Source organism: Daucus carota, chromosome 3 (assembly GCF_001625215.2).
Source record: "Daucus carota subsp. sativus chromosome 3, DH1 v3.0, whole genome shotgun sequence".
Taxonomy (NCBI): Eukaryota; Viridiplantae; Streptophyta; class Magnoliopsida; order Apiales; family Apiaceae; genus Daucus; species Daucus carota.
In genome coordinates this window covers 15,963,176-15,983,373 of record NC_030383.2, presented here as the reverse complement: position 1 = coordinate 15,983,373, position 20,198 = coordinate 15,963,176, and the positions used below count along the sequence as shown (strand labels likewise).

Here is a 20,198-nt window from a genome sequence, read left to right as displayed (position 1 = left end):
ATTATAACTCAAAATACAAAAAATTCAAACAAAAATCACTAAACAGATTTTTTAATATTATAATTCAAAATATAAAAATATTGAAAACAAATCATCAAATAGTTTCCTAACGGGGAACTTTTTCGAGCAGCACATGTTCTGAGCAAGACCCTCAACTCTTAAGTGACATTTTCAACTCCAATTCGATTGTGATTAAAAAGCTTCATAAGGATTTCCGTGTATAAGGACCCCTCCCTTTTGGTCCTAATTTGAATTGTTTGAGCTTCTAAACAGTCAATAGTTAGGGTTTTAAGAAAGATTTTACACTCATATATAGATATCGAATGGATAGTAATAATAATCACAACAGCAGCGTGTTGGAGCAGACATTGCAAGATGGGAAGCTTCTTCGTTTGCTTAATTGCTTGATTGTTGCCCATCTTCGTGACAGCAATCATACCCAGGTAGACTACTTTCTTCTTTTTTCTTGTTTTATTAATTTTATGTAAGAAGAAGATGACCCTTTTCTTTAATTTGTGGTAAATTCAAGTGAAGTCTGGGAATTATATCATCTTCTTTCCAAAGTTTCTTGATTTTTTTGATTCGACAAAGAAGTAAACTGACCCTTTTGTTTAATACTGTTTGGAAAAGAGAAAAAAGTGCACAACTACATATAATTAATCATGATGGGTAATGAATTAATACTAGTTGCTGTTTTAGTACATAATAATCATGATATGTTTCCGTAGATTGTTAGAATAAGAAAAAGTACTATTTTAATGGTAAAATGGTTTTTATGTGTTTATATGTGATATAATTACTGCAAAGATTTTTTGTTCTTTGAATGGTAAATCTGTAGTATGCTTTGTTGTAGGCTGCTAGTGCAGTTGCTTTGGCTACAATGACGCCCCTGAATACTGAAGCGCCCCCTAACAAGCTCATAGAACTTGTTGCTAAGGTTAGATGATATTATTTCTTTATCCATGTTTTCTTTGGTGGCTGTAGTTTGTTTTCTGTGATTTGAGGATATTTGTGTAGGAGGATAATTATAAACTAGAAACAATATTTTAAGCTATATACAGGGTCTTGCAGCAGAAAACAATGATGTTTTTGGAGGTTTTTCTTCTTTTGCACTGGATTCGAGTGTCAATGGAACTGCAGCACATGGCTCGATTCCAGCTCCTCGCACTACTGTCGTGGATTTCAGGTAACTCACAGTTCTTTGTTAAATTTGTGTCTTTGTTATTATCTGACATCTTATAAATAGCAATAATAGTTATTTGTTTCCTTCTAAAGTACTGTGTTTTTAAATAGTTGATGCTGGTCTTTTTGCCACACTGTTAAGAGCTTTGACCACATAGTAGAATTATGGTAAGAACTTGGAATATATTGATAGAATAGAAGTATTTTATTGTTATAATAACCTAGAGAGAGCACATGACAATCACACTAAAATCAGATTTTTGACACCCTTGAAATGCCAACCTTAGGTGGTATTCGAGAGACCACCAACTCTCCAAACACATTTCTTCCTCCCCAAACATACAAATGGTTTCCTGCTTAAAACTCTAATCTCTCCTCATCCCTAAATTATTACTAAAATATTATTGACTCCATTAAAGCTTCCCTTTTAAATTTATAACTGATACACAAATTAATTAATAATATTTGTAACTTATTAAATATATATTGCATTTATTGTGTTTCCTAATAAATTATTATTTTGAAATTTCTTTTTGTTGGACTAAAGTATTAAATTTTTATTTTTATCAACACTTTATCAAACTATTTGGTCAAAGTTCTTAAAAGTGTTTGCCAAAAAGTCAAATATCAATTATGAAACACGGTTTAGACCAAGATATATTGTTTTAGAAGAGTTATCTTTATGTTTGTGTTTGTGAACAATGTAACTAGAGATAAAGAAGAGGAAACTGTGTGGTTACGCTTTAAGCCTCACACTCTTCATCTTGTTCTTTCTTTGTTGTTTGAAATATTGGCAAATTTGTGAGTTGAAGCTTTTATAGCAATGAAAGAATTAATGAAGCGAAATATCCTGGAGAACAAAGCCTTATACCACAACCTTGAACTATCGCATTTATAATAAACAACAAACATTTTTATTATCTGTGTGTTACTGTTAATGTTTTTTTAAAATTAATATGTGATAATGTATTTTTTGATTAATTTTTGATTATATTTTTCATATTTTATATTTCTTCATTTGTAAGGAAAAATATATTATTTATCTTGTAGATAATGTGTTGAAGTAGATAATGTTAGAGTTAAAAAGAGTTACATGGTTCCTGTTTGTATCGGAGTAAAACATGTTAGAGTTGAGAAGAGTTACGTGCAGAGGAGTTATACTCTTAAATCATTTTGCCCTTGCCCTTTCCTTTGCTGGCTTCAGGTCTCCCTTCACGACCATCCCTACTTGGTGTAGTTTTGGCAGTCTCAGCTTTAATTGCCATTTCTTGTTCTTCTTCTTTCTGTGCAACCAATGCAACAGACTTGTCCATTCTCCAATTCCTCATCTTCATGGATCTGAAGTTCATAAACTTTTAGTACCTCATACAGCTTCTCAAGAGTGTATTCATCCCCAAACTTGGGTACGGCACCTGTTTGGCGTCCCTGTGCAACATATTACAGCATAATATACTATTAACTAATACCAATGGTAGCTTATTTAATGTGCTAGTACTGCGACTTTTTCAATATAATTTTACAGTGAACTTTTTGTAATATCTGCTTCTTGTTCAATCTTTCAGGAAGAAACTTTGATCCTAAATGTTATTTGCTGCAAGCTGGACTCTGTACTTCTGTAAATAGCATTCAAATTGGTCTAATTGTATTCACCTTTTTTGCTGACAGTGCTGTACATGACACAAAAGGTGCATCAAAGATATTTTCAAAGCATGAGACTCGTCATATTTCAGAGCATAAGGTAAAGCTTGTCTTATATATTTGTTATTCCCAAAAAATTAAGTGGAGCCCATGCTTTTTAGTATCTCAATCAAAATTGTGTTTTGTATAGTAGAATGTTGCCAGATGTGCACGATTTAGTCCAGATGGGAAGTTTGTTGCAACTGGAAGTGCAGATTTGTCTATAAAGCTCTTTGAGGTCTTGAATTTGAGATTGTACAACCATTCATATTTTTGAAATTAAAAACTTTGATTTGCTAAACAAACACTGGTTTTTTATGCAGGTAGCTAAAATCAAGCAAACAATGTTGCCAGATTCAAGGGAAGGTTCTGTGCGACCTATTATACGGACGTTTTACGACCATTTACAAGTAAATTATATTAACTTTTTGGAATTTTTAGTTATTATCCTTGATTCACTATTGCAAATTTGTTGGGAAGATAGAGGTTCTTACATGACCAATTCCAGAATACCATTGATGCCCTTCAAGTTACTCTACTGCATTTTTAAAATCAATTGCTTTGAAGTGGGCACTGGCTTTTGGTAGTGTAGTTATACGCACATTGACCTTTTGACTTTGCCTGCAGTTGCTTTGCGATGTGATAAAAAATTGAACCTCAGCTGGCAAATATCTTTAGTTGATAAAGAAACCAACCTATTGTGCTTAAAGTTGTATGATATGAATTGGATTTACAAAGCTAGAATTATTTCATGCCCACTTAGATGTCACGATTGAAGCTTTCTATTCTAATCTGGATCCGGAATTGCAGAATAGTCAAGGGAAATTTTTAATTAAAAAAAGGAAGATTAGTTTGTTAAACTAAAATGATGATTAAGATATTGTGGAAGGATAAAGAGAGTTACAAATACAATGTGCCCTTGATAAAAGCTTCCTAGGTACTACTTATGGACAATTAACTACTTTTCTCGACATCTCTACCAAGTTGCTGACAAGATAAGTGTTCTTGTTGAGCTACTATTCCTGAGCTCCCCGATTGCAGATATAGTAAATGTTGTTCAGCGTTGCTCAACCTGTCAAGACTTAATAAATAAAGAATAAGGTTGCAATATTTGAACAAGTGTGTAAATACATTTATTACTATGAGTCGATTCCTATTACTGTATCTTATCGGTGAAGACCTGAATTCTTTCATTATTTAGCCTTTGGTTCTCCAAATTGTCATTTTTATAAGATGTTCCCATGAAGTTCTCTCATTATTTGGCTTTTTTAGATAAGAATTTTATTTATTCTGTTTCCTATCACCCTCGTGATAGCAGTGTATGCGCTCTAATACTGAACTAATGCTTTACTGAATATCTGGTCTCATTGCAGCCTATAAATGATTTGGATTTTCATCCTCAAAATAGTATTCTAATATCGGGCGCCAAAGATCATACAATACGGTACAACTTTTTCGTTATTATCATGCTTGCCATATAATTTTGATCATTATTGAACACTACACCATGTGAGAAAATCAAATTTGTTTATTTAGTACAAGTGCAAAGCACATAATAGTATATAAGATTCATACCTATATTTACTACTTGAAGGTTCTTCGATTATTCCAAAACCGTGGCAAAGAGGGCATTCAAAGTTATACAGGTCGTTTATTGTCCATCATCTTGAAATAAAAGAACAAACTGTTGTTGTCTGTATTTTCATTCTAAAAAACATGCTAATACAGGATACCCACAATGTGAGATCGGTGTCTTTTCATCCCTCTGGAGACTTTGTTTTGGCAGGTCAGCATGTTGTTTTCATTAATAAAAGTTATGATTTCCTAAGTAAGGGTTGTCTTTTTTTTTTTTGCAATAATACTTGTGCAGCACATCAAATTTAAATTTTATCTCGAGAAACAGAAGACTCTCAGTTCTAAGTTTTGATTTACAAACCTAGTGTATCCTTGTTCTTCACAGAATAATTTCAGGACTTTCACATAAGCTCTGATTTATTCTCGGTTTTGTCTCTTTTTTTGCACGAGAGAGTGGATTAGAGGTTCAGAGCTGGGCGCTCAGACGGATAAATTTAGTGGATACTAACCGATTTACATGAAATGGATGGTTATGGGTTTGATTACTCTATTCTTAGACACTAGTGACCTAGTTTTTTTTTTTTGAAACCCAAGCGATTTACTTTATTTGCGTCACCTTTATGTACAACTACAAGTTGTGTATCAAAGGTCATTCAACAATTAATCGATGGCTAAAATATAGAAGCCGAAAAAGATTCTTCTTTTTCTTTGTAATTCATCTCTGACAATGTTGGAACATCGTTACAGGAACTGATCATCCAATTCCACACTTGTATGATATAAATACTTTTCACTGTTACGTATCAGCAAATGTCCTAGAGAGTAATGCTAATGGTGCAATCAATCAGGTAAAATAGTACTCTTTACGTGAAGTTGTGATGAGGTTCTCATATGCTGAAGACTTCCGACAGCGGACAATAATTTTCAATTGAACTTTTACTGCAGGTACGGTACTCATCTACTGGTGGCATGTATGTCACAGCCTCAAAAGATGGTTCCGTCAAGCTATGGGATGGTGTAACTGCCAGTTGTGTTCGATCTATTGGAGGTGCACATGGGACAGCAGAGGCCACTAGTGCAAATTTTACAAAGGATCAGAGGTAGAGTCGTTTCCGGTATTGATTCCATAGATATTTGTAAACTGCCCTTAATATAGGTCTGTGTGATAGTTTATCGAAACATATTACATAATAGGCATTTGTTACCATAGTTCAGAATTCAGATGAAGATGATGTGATCCATCTATCGTTGTTTCTTTTTCCCAGATTTGTCCTCTCTTGTGGTAAGGATTCGTCAGTTAAACTTTGGGAAATTGGTACCGGAAGGTTGGTTAAACAGTATGTAGGAGCCACACATACGCAGCTGAGATGCCAGGTGGGTTATTGAAAGATCATTAAACGCTCTATGTGTATGCAAGCTATTCACTGTATCATAAATATATTGTACACATCTGGAAGTTGAGACGGGATGTCTTACTTTTAAACTTTCTATCTTTACTGCTATATTACTGTTATTGCAATATATATACATATACCACTAATAATTTGGGCAAATCTGTTTTTAATTTTAGTAATTTTGCTCATAATTTGGTTGAGAAACCAAGTCTCACATTATCCGAACACTTTAATGGATTAGTCATATTTGATGGCCGGTCTGTTTTTTACAGGCTGTTTTCAGTGATACGGAAGAGTTTGTACTGTGTATTGATGAACCAAGTAATGAGGTTAGTTCTGTTTAACGGTTATATAATCTAGGCCATGTAAACTAGCCTAACTAGTTACTATTGGGTTCAGATTGTCATCTGGGACGCTCTAACAGCAGAGAAAGTAGCAAGATGGCCATCGAACCATAATGGTGCACCTCGTTGGCTTGACCACTCACCAACAGAGGCGGCATTCATTTCATGTGGCACAGACAGGTCAATACGGTTTTGGAAGGAAACTCTGTAGCTACATTGGAGTCACATGCAACAATACAAGGAAATGAATTTAGATGCATAATAGAGAAACTGAGGTGCAATTCCTTCTTTTACAGGCGATGGCTAATCAGGAAATCCCTATGTTGTGCAGTGGATAGATCAAATAACAGACACTTGTTGAATTGCTTCGGATGATAGTTTAATTCCCCTACTTACAGGGAATCCTTCCATCTAACTTACGTTATTAGTCGACTTATTTGTGTATCTCAAGTACCCTGTACCTTCTTGATGACGATATTTTTTCCTTAATTTCATGTACGCGGCATTATCTCAAGTGGAAGTGGATGTTGGTTTAAACTTTTGTGCAAAAGACTTGGTCTGGTATGTAAATGTAAAATGTTCATGAGATTGAATTCTGGAAAATCTAACTTACGGTATCTATAAAGCATGATTCACATACAAACTGGGGTAGAACATTTGAAAACTAGTACTCCTTTTGTCCCTCTCATTTCTTTTGAGTTTTTTCACATTGCTAGACACGCATTTTAAGGCGCATATAAAACATAGTTCTATAACTTATTTTTGAAATTTTCTTTTTTTGTATAAAAATTTAAACATCAAATTTTTATTCAGAAGAAAAAAAAGTTTAAAATAATTTATTGAACTACATTTTACGAGAGCATTAGAATGCGTGCTGAGCTCCCGTCCTCATTGTAAACAAATGAGGGAGACGGAGGAGGGAGTAATTAGTACAATGTGGCTAGTAACTTAAAATCAAAATCAGTACTCGTCTACTCGTCTTGGATGTTTGGAGTTTGCTTAACTACGCAGAGGAGGTATTGAGAAACTCTCATAGTTATTATTATATTTTAGCTGTGATTTTGTGATATTAAAACACAACTAGCTTTTTAACCTGTGCAAAGCACGGGCTGTTTATATTATTTTTTTGATATATGTTTTTTTTTAAATTGATATTATTTATATTATGAAAGTAATTTAAATTGTATACTTATTTATATTTTAATTCATATTATATGATGTCTATATACACACATATCCTTACTATTATGATATTTATTAAAATATGAATACAAAAAATATACACTATTTAAAATTTTATTATATAATTAAATTACCACCCACCTAAAATTATTGAAAATTTGATATAAAAAATGAGATTACTGCTGAATTAGAGTCTTTTTCATATGGTTATATATTATATTTATAATTATTCTAATATGTATATAATTTTTTTAAATCATAATAAATAAATATTCTAAAAATCGGCCAGTTGACTGATTAATCGATAATCAGATGGATTTTTTAATCCGATTTGGTAAAATTCGGTTAAATCGATGATTATTTGGTCAAAACTGGATTAATTAGGCGAAAATCGGGTAGATTATTAAGAATTACAATATTTGTGGGGGAAATTTAAAATTTAAAAAATGATTAGATATATATTATTTATATTTATAATATTAAATTAATTCCAAATAATGATCATGTTAATATTTATAGTGAGTAAAGACATATTAGTATCTTTGAATTAAATTACTCATTGTTGTATTAGATATATAATAGAATTTGGCAAAACTCGGTTAAATCGACGGTTAATTGGACAAAAATTGGATTGATTGGTTCAAAATAAGGCCGAATATTAGAATTTACAAAATTTGCAAAGGGCAATTTATAATTTTAAAAATCATTATATATATTTATTATTTTTACATATATAAAATAAATTTAATTCTGAATAATGATCCTTTCAATCATTTTGATTAATTGTCGATTTTCTGATTCCCTCTTTTTATAACAATGGATATTTATTTATTTATTATTAAATCATAATAACAAATATATGATACATATATGTATTGGAGTTTTAAATATGAAGTTATTTAATGTATAATAATGATTAGACATTAATGTCTAATAAATATGTTAGTGTTAAAAGTCACTATTAATGACCTCTTTATATATAAAAATATGTATTTTGAGCAAGGGGTAATTTAGTCAATTTGAATTAAATTGATCAAAGTTGTCCTATTAGATATATAATAGATTTTATAGTTAAAATAGCACTGAATTATCTAACTAGAACTATCTAAGATAAAATTATACTTCACTCATTCGGCAATAAAAAAAAACCTATACTTCACTTACAAATTTTTAAATCCACTATTTTATTTTTTAGCATTATTTAAGATATTATATTAATCTTCACGGTTTGAGTTCAGTGGAGACTGTTGTTTATTGGAGACTTGGAGACCTCCATCCAAACTCTTAATCAGATGCTAATCCAACGGCTCATATAATTCAGTTTTATAAAATAAAAGAAAGTCTGCTTATTTGTCCGTATAAACAGCCGTATCTCTACAGTAGCGTAGTATCTCTATTGTATCTTTAAAGATCAAAACTGCCGGCAGTTACAAAAGGGGCGCCATTTTCGGATGGCTATGTCTCCGTTAATTTTAACTTCACCAATCATTATTTACAAGTGTTGTTCCCCCCTTCTCATCTCCGTTGTTCCGCGCTCTATCGTCTGGTTTCGTAACCTTTTTTCTTTTCAAACTTGTATCTTGCGGCTGTTCTACAAATGGCTGGTGGAGACATACATCCAGGTATTAGTAATGCGCTCTATTTATTTTACATCAGTAAATTCGATGATTAGTTGTTAAATTTTAGTTTTTGCGTTTCCGAATAGAGGAACATGTGGGAGGAACATTGTTACCACATCATTGTATTGTTTGATTTCATAATTTAGGTCGCATTTTTCCTTAAATTCTGTATGTTTATGTTTCTATGTTTGGTTGATTTTATAACTGTGGATTTTATTGGGGATATGCTCGTATGTTTTTAGTTTGGATGGTTAAGCCTGTTTGACTATATCTTGTTTCTTTCCCCAAACTTTCATGCCAAATGTTTTTAAGTTTAATTTTAGTTTAGTCTTTCTTCTATACTTATTGTACCCCTGTATGTTAGAAGTGGTGCTGAGGACCTGTTTATCACCCTTATTTGCGTTTCTACTTAGCTTTGTTTTATGTGCATCATAAGTTAGATGTCATTTGATTGATATGTGTTATCAATGCAGGTGACAATGTCATCCCGCATTTAGAAAGCTTCGATTCTAAGGATTCATCTAGTCCATCAGTTGATATTAGGGGTGAGCAGAAAAAACCGAAACCGCAAAAAAAACCTTGAAAAAACCGAAAAACCACACGGAGAAAAACCAAACCGAAAATAAAACCAAAAATAACCGAAATTAATGGTGCGGTTTTATTTTCGGTTTTATGCTAAAACCGCACCGAAATTAACCGAACCGAAATATATATATATATATATATATATATATATATTAATAATAGTAATAAAGCACCTCAATCATTTTTACACTTCACATCCTATTTTATATCGAGGCTTACTGTCCAGAGACACTCACTTGTTGAGTCACTTAAATAACTGAAGGGCACCCAAATATTTGGAAGAGCGCTTACTCGAAGACTAGAACTACCGTAGTTTGCCACAGAGCAGAAATATTTATGTTGTTAATCTGCTAATCAAATTTTATTATGAAACCTATTCTACTCTTTTTATTTATGTACTTTTTGAAAACTTTTTATTTGAATTTTATGATTAGTTAATTTTGGATTATTATATTGACTTGACATCATCTAATTTCTTGTTGAAATATGTATGTTTTAGTTTTTATTGTGTATTAAGTTTTTTTAGATGAAAATATGTAATGTGTTTTATATCCTCATATATGGAAACATGAGTAACCGATCATACTGTACATATTTATGAAAATTTTATATTTTTTTAAAAGAAAATTATTATGGACAAAAGTAGAAAAACCGAAAAAAATCGCAACCGACTAATGGTTAACCGCAACCGAAAAACCGTTTTAATTGGTGTGATTACGGTTAATGATAATTAACTGAACCGAACCGCATTTAACGGTTTGGTTACGGTTAATGTCCGGAACCGCACCAAACCGCACCATGCACACCCCTAGTTGATATCTCGTCTACAGCGTCAGATTCTTCAGAGTCTGAGCAAGATGACTATGTTCCCCCAGGTGATAATAGCTCTGAGCCTACATTCGTTTTGGCTCCAAACGGAACAAAGAACTGGACCCCTCAATGTGATGATAAGTTTAAGCCTTAGCTCAATATGCATTTTCCGACATTAGAAGATGCATATTTGTACTACAAGGAATATGGGCGACAAGGTGGTTTTGATGTGCGTAAGTCTACCAAGAAAACTGATCGTTATGGTAATATTTTAGCTAAATACATGCAGTGCAGCCGCGGTGGCAACCCGTATGCAAATAAGCTGAGGGATAGTTCAGGTAATTATGTTGAGGGTCCAAGTAGGAGGACATCATCACAAAGATGTTTTTGTAGGGCTCAGATAATTCTTAAACCAGCTGCTATTCGAGGATTTGTGATTATGGGTTTTGAAGAGGAGCACAATCACCCTCTTGCAACTGGACGCAATAAAATGTTTCTTCGTTGTAATCGTAATGTGTCGGTTGCTTATCAGGATTTTATAGTTGACTTTGGTAGAGCTAATATAGGACCAACACGTGCACATAGTCTCGTGAAGGAGATGACTGGTTCTTATGATAATGTTGGTGCCACAATCAGTGACTTTAAAAATTTCTCTCGGGATGTTAAAGTCCGCATTGAAGCCAAAGATACCGACCAGCTCTTGTCTAAATTCAAAACCAGAAGAGCGTCACCTGATGAAGGTTTCTATTACGATTATAAGCTCGACAAAAAGGGTCGTTTGTCAGGCCTTTTCTGGACAGATGTCATTGGTCGGGCAAATTATGATGCATACGGAGACATGATTTCATTTGATCCCACATTCCGAACTAACAGGTACACGGCTTGTTCCTGACACTAGTTATTTTTCGTTCATTTTAAGTAGTTACTTCTATTATTTACTGCACTTGTTTCATATTTATATCTGAAATCGGTTGTTGCTCATCATTCTCTCCTTCTCATATAATTAGTTAGCTTTCACTTGTGAGCAACTATTTTAAGAACTCTGTCTTGCAATTAGTCTAGGACTTGTTTGTTTTTTTGGGATATGTATAAAAATTTTAAAAACAAAATAAGAAAAAAAAATTAAATTTGAAATTGGTTGTTGCTCATTAATCTCTCCTGCTGATATAATTAGTTAGCTTTCGGTAACGAGCAATTGTTGAAGATATCTGTAAAGCAAGCAGTCAATTACTTGTTTGTGTTTTTGGCATATGTTAATTTTTTTTGAAAAACTAGTAAAGGACTGTCCCCTCCCCTGAATTCTAAGAAAATGTTATTTTTCGTTCATTTTAGTAGTTACTTTTGTTGTTTAGCGCACTTGTTTAAGTAGTTAGTTCTGAACAGAATGAGTCCAGAATATGAATTAACACACATTATTAAAGTGGTGGAAGCGAAACTGCGGAACTACTAGGACTTATAAGAATATCTATTAAACTGCGGAACTAAAAGGAATGCAGAACCATGTTTTATGACTACAATATTCTGAAATAGAGAAGGAAAGCTGGCCAACTAGTCGAGATAGTTATTTGATTTAAAAGTAAACCAAAATTAAGTTATTGGTATAAACAAATGGATCTGTGAGCTTGGATGAGGATTGACTACACTATGTGTTGCTCATCATTCTCTCTTTCTCATATAATTAGTTAGCTTTCACTTGTGAGCAACTATTTTAAGAACTCTGTCTTGCAATTAGTCTAGGACTTGTTTGTGTTTTTGGGATATGTATAAAAATTTTAAAAAGAAAAAAAGAAAAAAAAATTAAATTTGAAATCGGTTGTTGCTCATTAATCTCTCCTGCTGATATAATTAGATAGCTTTCGGTCACGAGCAACTGTTAAAGATCTCTGGAAGTCAATTACTTGTTTGTGTTTTTGGCAGATGTTATAATTATTTGAAAAACTAGTAAAGGACTGTTCCATCCCCTGCATTCTAAGAAATGTTTATGTGTGTAGTCACCCGCGGTAGTAATAATTACGTTATTCTAAATTCTGACAGGTTTCATATGGTATTTGTACCGTTCACCGGTGTTGATAATCACTGGAAGAACGTCACGTTTGCTGCAGGATTATTAGCCAAGGAAAATTATAAGAATTTCAAATGGTTGTTGACGTCATTCAAGAAAGCCATGGGTCGTGCCCCCACAACTGTGATTACTGACCAGTGCAAAGCTATTAAGAAAGCTATTTCGAAATGGTGGAGTTCATCTAGACACCGTCTCTGTATGTGGCACATAATGGCGAAGTTCCCATCAAAGGTTATTTTTTTCAATGTGTACATGTTTCCCACACCATAATTGCAACTGCATTTTCCCGCACTTTGATTGCAGAACTGACACTAATACATTCTTACTTATTTTATAGATTGGTCCCAAGCTAGCATCGAATAAAAAGTTTGTTAGCAAATTAAAGGATGCGGTTTACTCTGATCATCTCACGCCTGTTCAGTTCGAGGAACGCTGGGAAGCCGTTATTGCTGAGTTCAATTTGGTTTTAAACCCCTGGTTGAGTAAAATGTTTTCTATTTGCGCTCAATGGATTCCAGCTTATTTCTCAGACATTGAAATGGCTGGTTTATTGAGAACGACATCTAGGTCTGAGAGCTCGAATTTCTACTTCCAGCATTTTCATGACAGCGGAGACACGTTAGTAGAATTCTGGTCTAGCTTTGAAAGTGCCATGGATAGACAACGTATGAGGAATGCTGATGATGAAAAGAAATCTCAAAAAATCCCGCTGACGGATATAACACTGGCCAATGAATCAGATGCAGCAAATCTTTATACTTTGGAGCTCTTTTATTTGGTTCGAGAAGAGATTAAGTCCGGTTGCTACCACACAATTGTCGAATCTATGTTTAGGGATGATGATTGCTCTCATTTCAAATTTAAAGACGTGCTTCTTAATGATCAGGTGTTTGAGGTACATATTGCTCTGTTTCAACTTGAAAATTCCCAGCTTAATGTACAACATAGAAATGAATCAATATTCTGCACTAGATATGATGTTGTCAAATAATTGGCTTTGTTCTTGGTAGTTTTTATTGTTGCTGTCATGCAAAATATAGGAAAATTTAAAGCCGTCTTACAAATATGTAATACACTTATTTGACCAATAAAGCTCATTGTTGCCTAATTCTCATTCCCTCCCATGCTAGATGTTTTAAAATAGATTTTCAGGCTAGCAGATTTAAATTATGTTGTTATCACTTAGTTTCGCATGTCCATTGAGTCTTCGTAATTTGTACATGTCAGGTTTCCTTGCGGCATTGTGATAATCATGTGATTTGTAGCTGCAAGTTTTACTTCAGGCGAGGCTATCTATGTAGACATTCATTTGCTGCCTTGCATCAGTGCTGTGTTAAGACCATACCACACCAATTTCTTAAGGCTAGATGGACTAAGAATGCACTACAAGAACATTCTTTTCTGGGTTCTAACCACGTTGATGCAGAATACGACAACAAAGAAAGGAGAAAGCTAAAAAGGACCCGTGCTTGGTTTGAATTTAAGAGCCTAATCAACATTGCCTGGGACAACGAGGAGAAGGTGGACGAAATTTTAGGCACTATGAAAAAGATGAACAACTCGTTTTCAGAATCAACAAGGGCACAAACAAACAATGTTGTGGCTCACAGAGCTGATAGGTTCATCCCCCCGGCCGAAATCAATGAGGTAATGATTCAAAATCCTGACATAAGTAGGAATAAAGGATGTGGAAGTCGAATCAAAAGCAGTAGAGAATTATCACAGCAAGAGCGAAAAAAAAAGAAAGTGCAGCAACTGTGGTCAACTTACCCGACACAATGCACGTACATGTCCTGAACCTAGAAAGACAAATGATGTCTAAATTGTCTGAACATGTAAAATTTCAAATCATTTCTGTTGTCCTTTCCTTTAGTGTGTATGAATTTTAAGTTTTATCCCAACAATGTGGATAGAGGCCTGCTGAACATTTTTTTTTCCTGACAATGCAGCTTAGACAAAGTGACTTGGTTGCTTCATCAGACTAGAAAGCGAAGACAGTGCTTGGAATACATTTATGGTATCTCTGTTATCCCTTAATCTGCCAACGACTTAATTGTGGCCGCAGCTGAATCAGTATTAAATCGTCTACCAGCAAAGCAAAGCTTAAGGAATAATTAATTTCAAACTATTGTCCTAGATAATCTTCTGTAATTAAAAATGTGTTTCTCCAGGCCCATATTCATCCAGTTGTACATATTCTACAAGTTTAATATCGAGCATTTTCTGATTATAATAATTTTATTTTATCCGGTTAGAGAAAATTTTGTATTTCCTGGCTCATGGTGCTGCATTTTGATTTGTCCCCATAAATAAATTATGCCTAAATCAGTACAGTCATCATCTTGGACTTGGTATGTATGCATTTTGATTTATAGTTTTGTTGTTGTACTTGACAGCAGCACAGACAGAGCTACGCTTTGTATAGTAGACAAGAATTTGTGTTCAGAATATGAATTGGGCCGTATACAATTGTGTTCTGATATAAGGAATGGAAATTGAGAATAAGCAAATTTTCAGTGATTAGGTTGGTTACTTCTGAACAGAATGAGTTCAGAACATGAATGAACACACATTATCAAAGGGTGGAAGCGATACTGCGGAACTACTAGGACTTATAAGAATATCTATGAAACTGCGGAACTAAAAGAAATGCAGAACCATGATTTATGACTACAATATTCTGAAATAGAGAAGGAAAGTTTTTAAGGAGTTGGCCAACTAGTCGAGATAGTTATTTGATTTAAAAGTAAGAAGTAAACCAAAATTAAGTTACTGGTATAAACAAATGGATCTGTGAGCTTGGATGAGGATTGACTACTATGTGTGTACCACACCAATATCATCAAGATTCTGTTATGCTGTTTCTCATTTCAGTACTTCTGACCAGGGGTGATTGTTAAAGTTAATGGTTTGAAATTTTGCAAAAAAAATAAAAAATTTACATCATGTAAATTTTAGGAATAAGACTTAGAGTTAGGGATCTTATATCACAACTGTTATGATAAGACTTATTAAGCTTGTCTTGGGTACAATGTAAACTTAAAGCGCCATTCTATACATATATATGGTATTCCAGCCACGAGCTTAAGGCCTAGAATGGGATCAAAATTTGAGAGAAATATAATGATATTATTTTTGATAATTTAACAGAATTTTATTACTTGTCCTATTGTTACTTGGATTGCTATATTTCTCTGCAGCTTTGCCATAAAATAAGCAGAAACAGTCTAAAAAACGTTATGGATTTGAAGGTTTAAATCACTCAAATGAGAAGTTCATGATGTGGTGTTGGTTTTAGTAACATTAAACTGTAAGCCTGATGACAAGGAATTCATGGCAGATTTACTAACCCAATAGATACAGATTAACTGCATTAAAATAGCCTCAGCAAAAAGAGACTGGGGAAGTTATATAATGCTTCAAACATCTGTCCAATTTCTGAAAACACATATCATTTAGAATAATGTAGTCGCCACAAATCGTTTCTCTTTAAAGAACATAGAGAACAATTGAAAAAAGCTTAAATTAAATCCATTGCTTAACACGGGATAAAACTATAAACAAATGACTATGACTAATCTGCAACCTTTTTCCCCTTGGCTAAGTATGTTGCCCCTCGCACCATGTAGTCCCTTTTACTGTTTTGATCCCAAGTTAGCATTTTGTGTTCGTACACCACGCGTAACTTGTTCAGCAAACTCTTCTGATTATCCTGCACATTTTAGAATACGCTAATTAGACAACAAGCAGTCTTATAAACTAAACTAGAATACCATAATTAGACATACGTTCTCCGTCCTTAGGCCGGCGTTCCATCTGAACAAGTTCCCCATATACGTCTCCATATGTCGCATGGCAAATATCCCACTGTCAATAGAGTTTACTTGTGTTTGCCAACCTAACCTCACCATTCTTGGGCTTAGCTTCAATATTTCACTCTCCTTTGGTAGGTTATAAATTGAAATCCAGTCGCAGAAGCATTCATGCTATTGACATGTGGAGATAAGCCAAAAGTAAAAGAAATATATTAGTGACTGGAGATAAAGAACCAGGAACAATTCTTCCGGGCGACATTACCATTGTAATCTCCTAAGTTGACCTTAGCATATAATGGTAGCTTCTACCATCTAATAGCTGTTTTCTGGTTAGTCATGGTGATTTCATATTACCAGGTGTGTTCACACACACTCAATAATGTTATAATTTACCAAATAACTTCATTGTTAATCATCAACAATCACCTAAGGCGTTTACTAAATCAGACTAAGGACATAAATGCTAGGTAGTGCGTTTCAGTATCAGCTATGACATTACCAGCACTTACCAAACGATATGGCAAATTGCCAAAACTTTGTTCGAAATCTCCATTTGGGACTCTGTTGTCGATTATTTCCCACCTCGGCTTCTTAATGTTGAATGAAATGATGTAGTGGTGTGAAGAGTCGTAGATTGGGAATATAAACTGCATAACAAATCGTAATTATATAGTACTCCTTAGTGCATGGTTTACCAATTTTTTTAATGCTAGACTGCATAACAAACAGCCGTCGTCTCAGAAAAAATGTTTCAAGACTCTAGATTGCGTTATATAAGCTTACCATTTCAAAGTCCTTTACATCATAGATGCGGTTATGCAGATGGTACATTGTCTCCATGACAGCTTCCACATTGTCGCTGAAAATCGCATTGCGTTCCATTGTTGAGAGTCGATCGGTGGGGTCCACCTCTAAATTCATTGGCCCATACTGTGTGTTTCATTTCAAATATTAGAACACTGTGATCAGGTAACAAGCATATCAAATTTATGTTTACTGTATAACTACTCACAGCTGTTTCGGAAGTTAAGAATAGCCGAAATGGTGAGGTATTAGCCCTTAATGCCTCATTTGCATTAAGAAGATAACTCCACGCATCTATCACCCTTCTCTCCACCATGCTATTTGTCTGCAACGATTGGAAATGTTTCTTCGTGCACATTATTTTGTGCGATTCAAATAAATTCTCCCTGAAATCATCACAGAATAATTAGGAAACGGAAAAAATTAACATCACTTATCATAACACATATATTTTGTTCGGTATTACCCTCTGTTGCGTCTATTCTCAAACAACCACTCCCAGACATACTTCTCTTCATTTGTAATCTTATACCCTGAAATGTCAACCACGCGACTGACATACGGTGATCTGCATATCTCTGTAGCTCTTGCGCCTTTACGGGGCCTCTGCACCAACTGGTTTGCAACTACCTCACTTTCTTCTCCGGGATCTTGTAATCCATCCATAGTGTCGCCCAATTTCTTGGGTGTCACCTGTGAAAATCCCAAAGAGAAGCTTAGAACGAAACTGCTATCGTCTACTTGTCCCTCCGCTGTTTTGTTCCTCTCCTTCAGTGGCCCTCCCACCAGACTTTTTGAGAGCGGACTTGTCTCCTCAAATAATTTAAAAAAAGGTCTATGCTCTTCCCGTAGTGTAGCAAGCTCTGCATGACTCGAATACAATGCCAAAGCCACCTCACAGTTAGTTACACATTTGTCATATGCACCCTTGAAAACGTTCAGATTCTTACGGAACTCTGCCATGTATTTCTGTGGTAACAAAAAAATAAATCCTTCTTAAAATTCAAATATTTATCAACGATAGACAGTGCACCTAAATAGAATTTTTGACTTACATCATCTTGGAAGTGCTTGTCGATAGCATCTTCAATTGCCCCCTGCGTTCCTTGCACCACCTGATCCTCACTCTTTGATCCCTAAAAACAATCAAATCCACCGAAACATGACAAATTAAAATATAAGAAAGGCACAAAAATTTTCGTTGCTTTGACATTTACAAAAGTAAAGGGGAGGTATTTCAGACCGTTAGTTTCAACGGATTACTAACTTATGTGGGCATGATACCCGCCCTCATATCAGAAGATGATTTTTCCACTTCATTGACACGATGTCCTGATCCCCCACTTCCAGGCGTCGGCTGAAACTTAGGCCTCAACAACTCAGACCGCTTAGAACATTTTTAACGTTTCCACATATAATTTCGTGCATTATCATTACAGTTCAGCACCAATATCTTATGTTTTTTCCCAAAAAATTATTGCTATAAAACACAATTATTCAATCTTTCAGTCATATAGATACCAGAAAAAACCAATCAGTTCAAAGTAGGATTATAGGTAACGTCACTTGTTGTGCATTGACATCATTTTGCTTACAAGACTAACCGATCATTGAACAATTCAATTTTAAGTGTAGTGTCTTACACATCCAAGCAACACTGCATTTTTGTCTGCGCTTGATGTCCACTTGGTTCCCATGTTGTTGGCCTCCAAAGTGTCCAGTTTGTAGAAGCTCCTCTGTTTTTACATTTTAACCATTATTACCGTGGTCATTGTTTCTCAACATTCTATAATTTAAAGAAAATTAACATTAATTATAGGGAACAAATGTCCTACCATGTACTGTTCAGCTGTCAGCAAAGATGAATTATTCTCAGTTTGGTTTCCCTGCTTTGCAAGCACCGACTCCATCACTAAAGGCTACAAAGTACAGAACCAAAAAAAATTTATGGGTAACAATAAAAAAAAAACGCCGTACTAAGTACTTGCTATATTCCATAAACCTTACACTTGTTTTATCCACACACATATTTGGAGTGATGGTGTTATTTGTAACCGCAAACACAGCAGCCATGTGATTAGGAACACCAAACTCGGCTTGTTTATTAGAGTCCTGTAATGAACACATTACAGCGAGGAAATATATCCTTGTCCATTTATATCAATATATAACAAAAAATCCTTTCAATCTTTATGTGGGGTTTAAATTCCAACAAAGTTGTACTCTATACACTGTTACCAGACCAGGCAAAGATGCAGTAAAGATGCTAACATGTGAACCATTATAAATGCGGAACAACTAAATAGCTCAAATATAATAATACGTTAAAAGGAAAAATAATCTGCAAAGAAAAGATCACACCTCCTTATGAGCACAATACTCCCTCTCTCCCCCCCAGCTGGTTGTTCATTTCCTGTATTAAATTGTGTCAAGCAATGTTATTTTTCTACAACCAATTAGTCAGCACATGAAAGCGAATTAACAACACACAAACTAAGGTCGTACCTCCTCCAAACCTGTGTTACATACCTCAGCTGCGAGTTGACTGTCTCTCTGAACACTCCCACCCTGTAAGGATATACCTTAACTTACTATCGAAATAAGAGCATAATAAGAGCATAGTTAGCGTGTAACTATGACTGTGTACTCATATAGCTTCTACGTACGTTAGTCAAGCTTTTAGTAAGGTCATTCATTGAATTTGCCTCCGTCTGTAGATCATTATAATCTTGAATCAAATCCTGCAGTCCAATATACGTTAAAAAAATGAATTCATTTACTTTAATTAAGGTATACATAGTAATCCTTATAGTCATGTTGTTAACCATTTCATTGGCTGCGCAACTGTCATCATCACCATTCTGTTCCAAATCCTCTGTGTCCTCAATGACTTGATCATCATGAGTCATATCTCTTTCTCCAGAGTTGTCCACACGATCTGCAACTTCCTGAAAGGGAAACAACCACGCTATCTGTTAGCATTGTCCGTTGTTATAGCTGCATTTTAAAGTCTTTAACCCTGGATAGAAATTACCTCCTCCTCCCCTGGGAGATGTACTATTTCTCCCACCCCAAAACTTCCTTCAGCCAATTCTATCTTCTGTCGTTCTTTAATCAACAAATCTGTCCATCCTTTAAAGGCTGGGAAC

The 20,198-nt window shown here is 34.4% G+C and overlaps 2 protein-coding genes across 2 annotated transcripts; both read left to right on the top strand.

The window, feature by feature from the left end:
* The first annotated feature begins 115 nt into the window (after positions 1–115).
* LOC108210991 (cleavage stimulation factor subunit 50) lies at positions 116–6,709 on the top strand. The gene is made up of 14 exons (XM_017382466.2): positions 116–443; positions 854–937; positions 1,062–1,186; positions 2,848–2,920; positions 3,014–3,097; positions 3,183–3,269; positions 4,233–4,303; positions 4,454–4,505; positions 4,588–4,645; positions 5,182–5,282; positions 5,380–5,534; positions 5,700–5,808; positions 6,101–6,157; positions 6,228–6,709. Exons 1-14 carry the CDS (start codon positions 324–326, stop codon positions 6,381–6,383), a joined length of 1,332 nt encoding a protein of 443 aa, XP_017237955.1. The 5' UTR covers positions 116–323; the 3' UTR covers positions 6,384–6,709.
* A 3,819-nt stretch (positions 6,710–10,528) lies between these two features.
* LOC108212309 (protein FAR-RED IMPAIRED RESPONSE 1-like) lies at positions 10,529–14,415 on the top strand. Its single transcript, XM_017384037.1, has 5 exons — positions 10,529–11,241; positions 12,403–12,661; positions 12,768–13,325; positions 13,658–14,077; positions 14,380–14,415. Exons 1-5 carry the CDS (start codon positions 10,529–10,531, stop codon positions 14,413–14,415), a joined length of 1,986 nt encoding a protein of 661 aa, XP_017239526.1.
* The last annotated feature ends 5,783 nt before the right edge of the window (positions 14,416–20,198 follow it).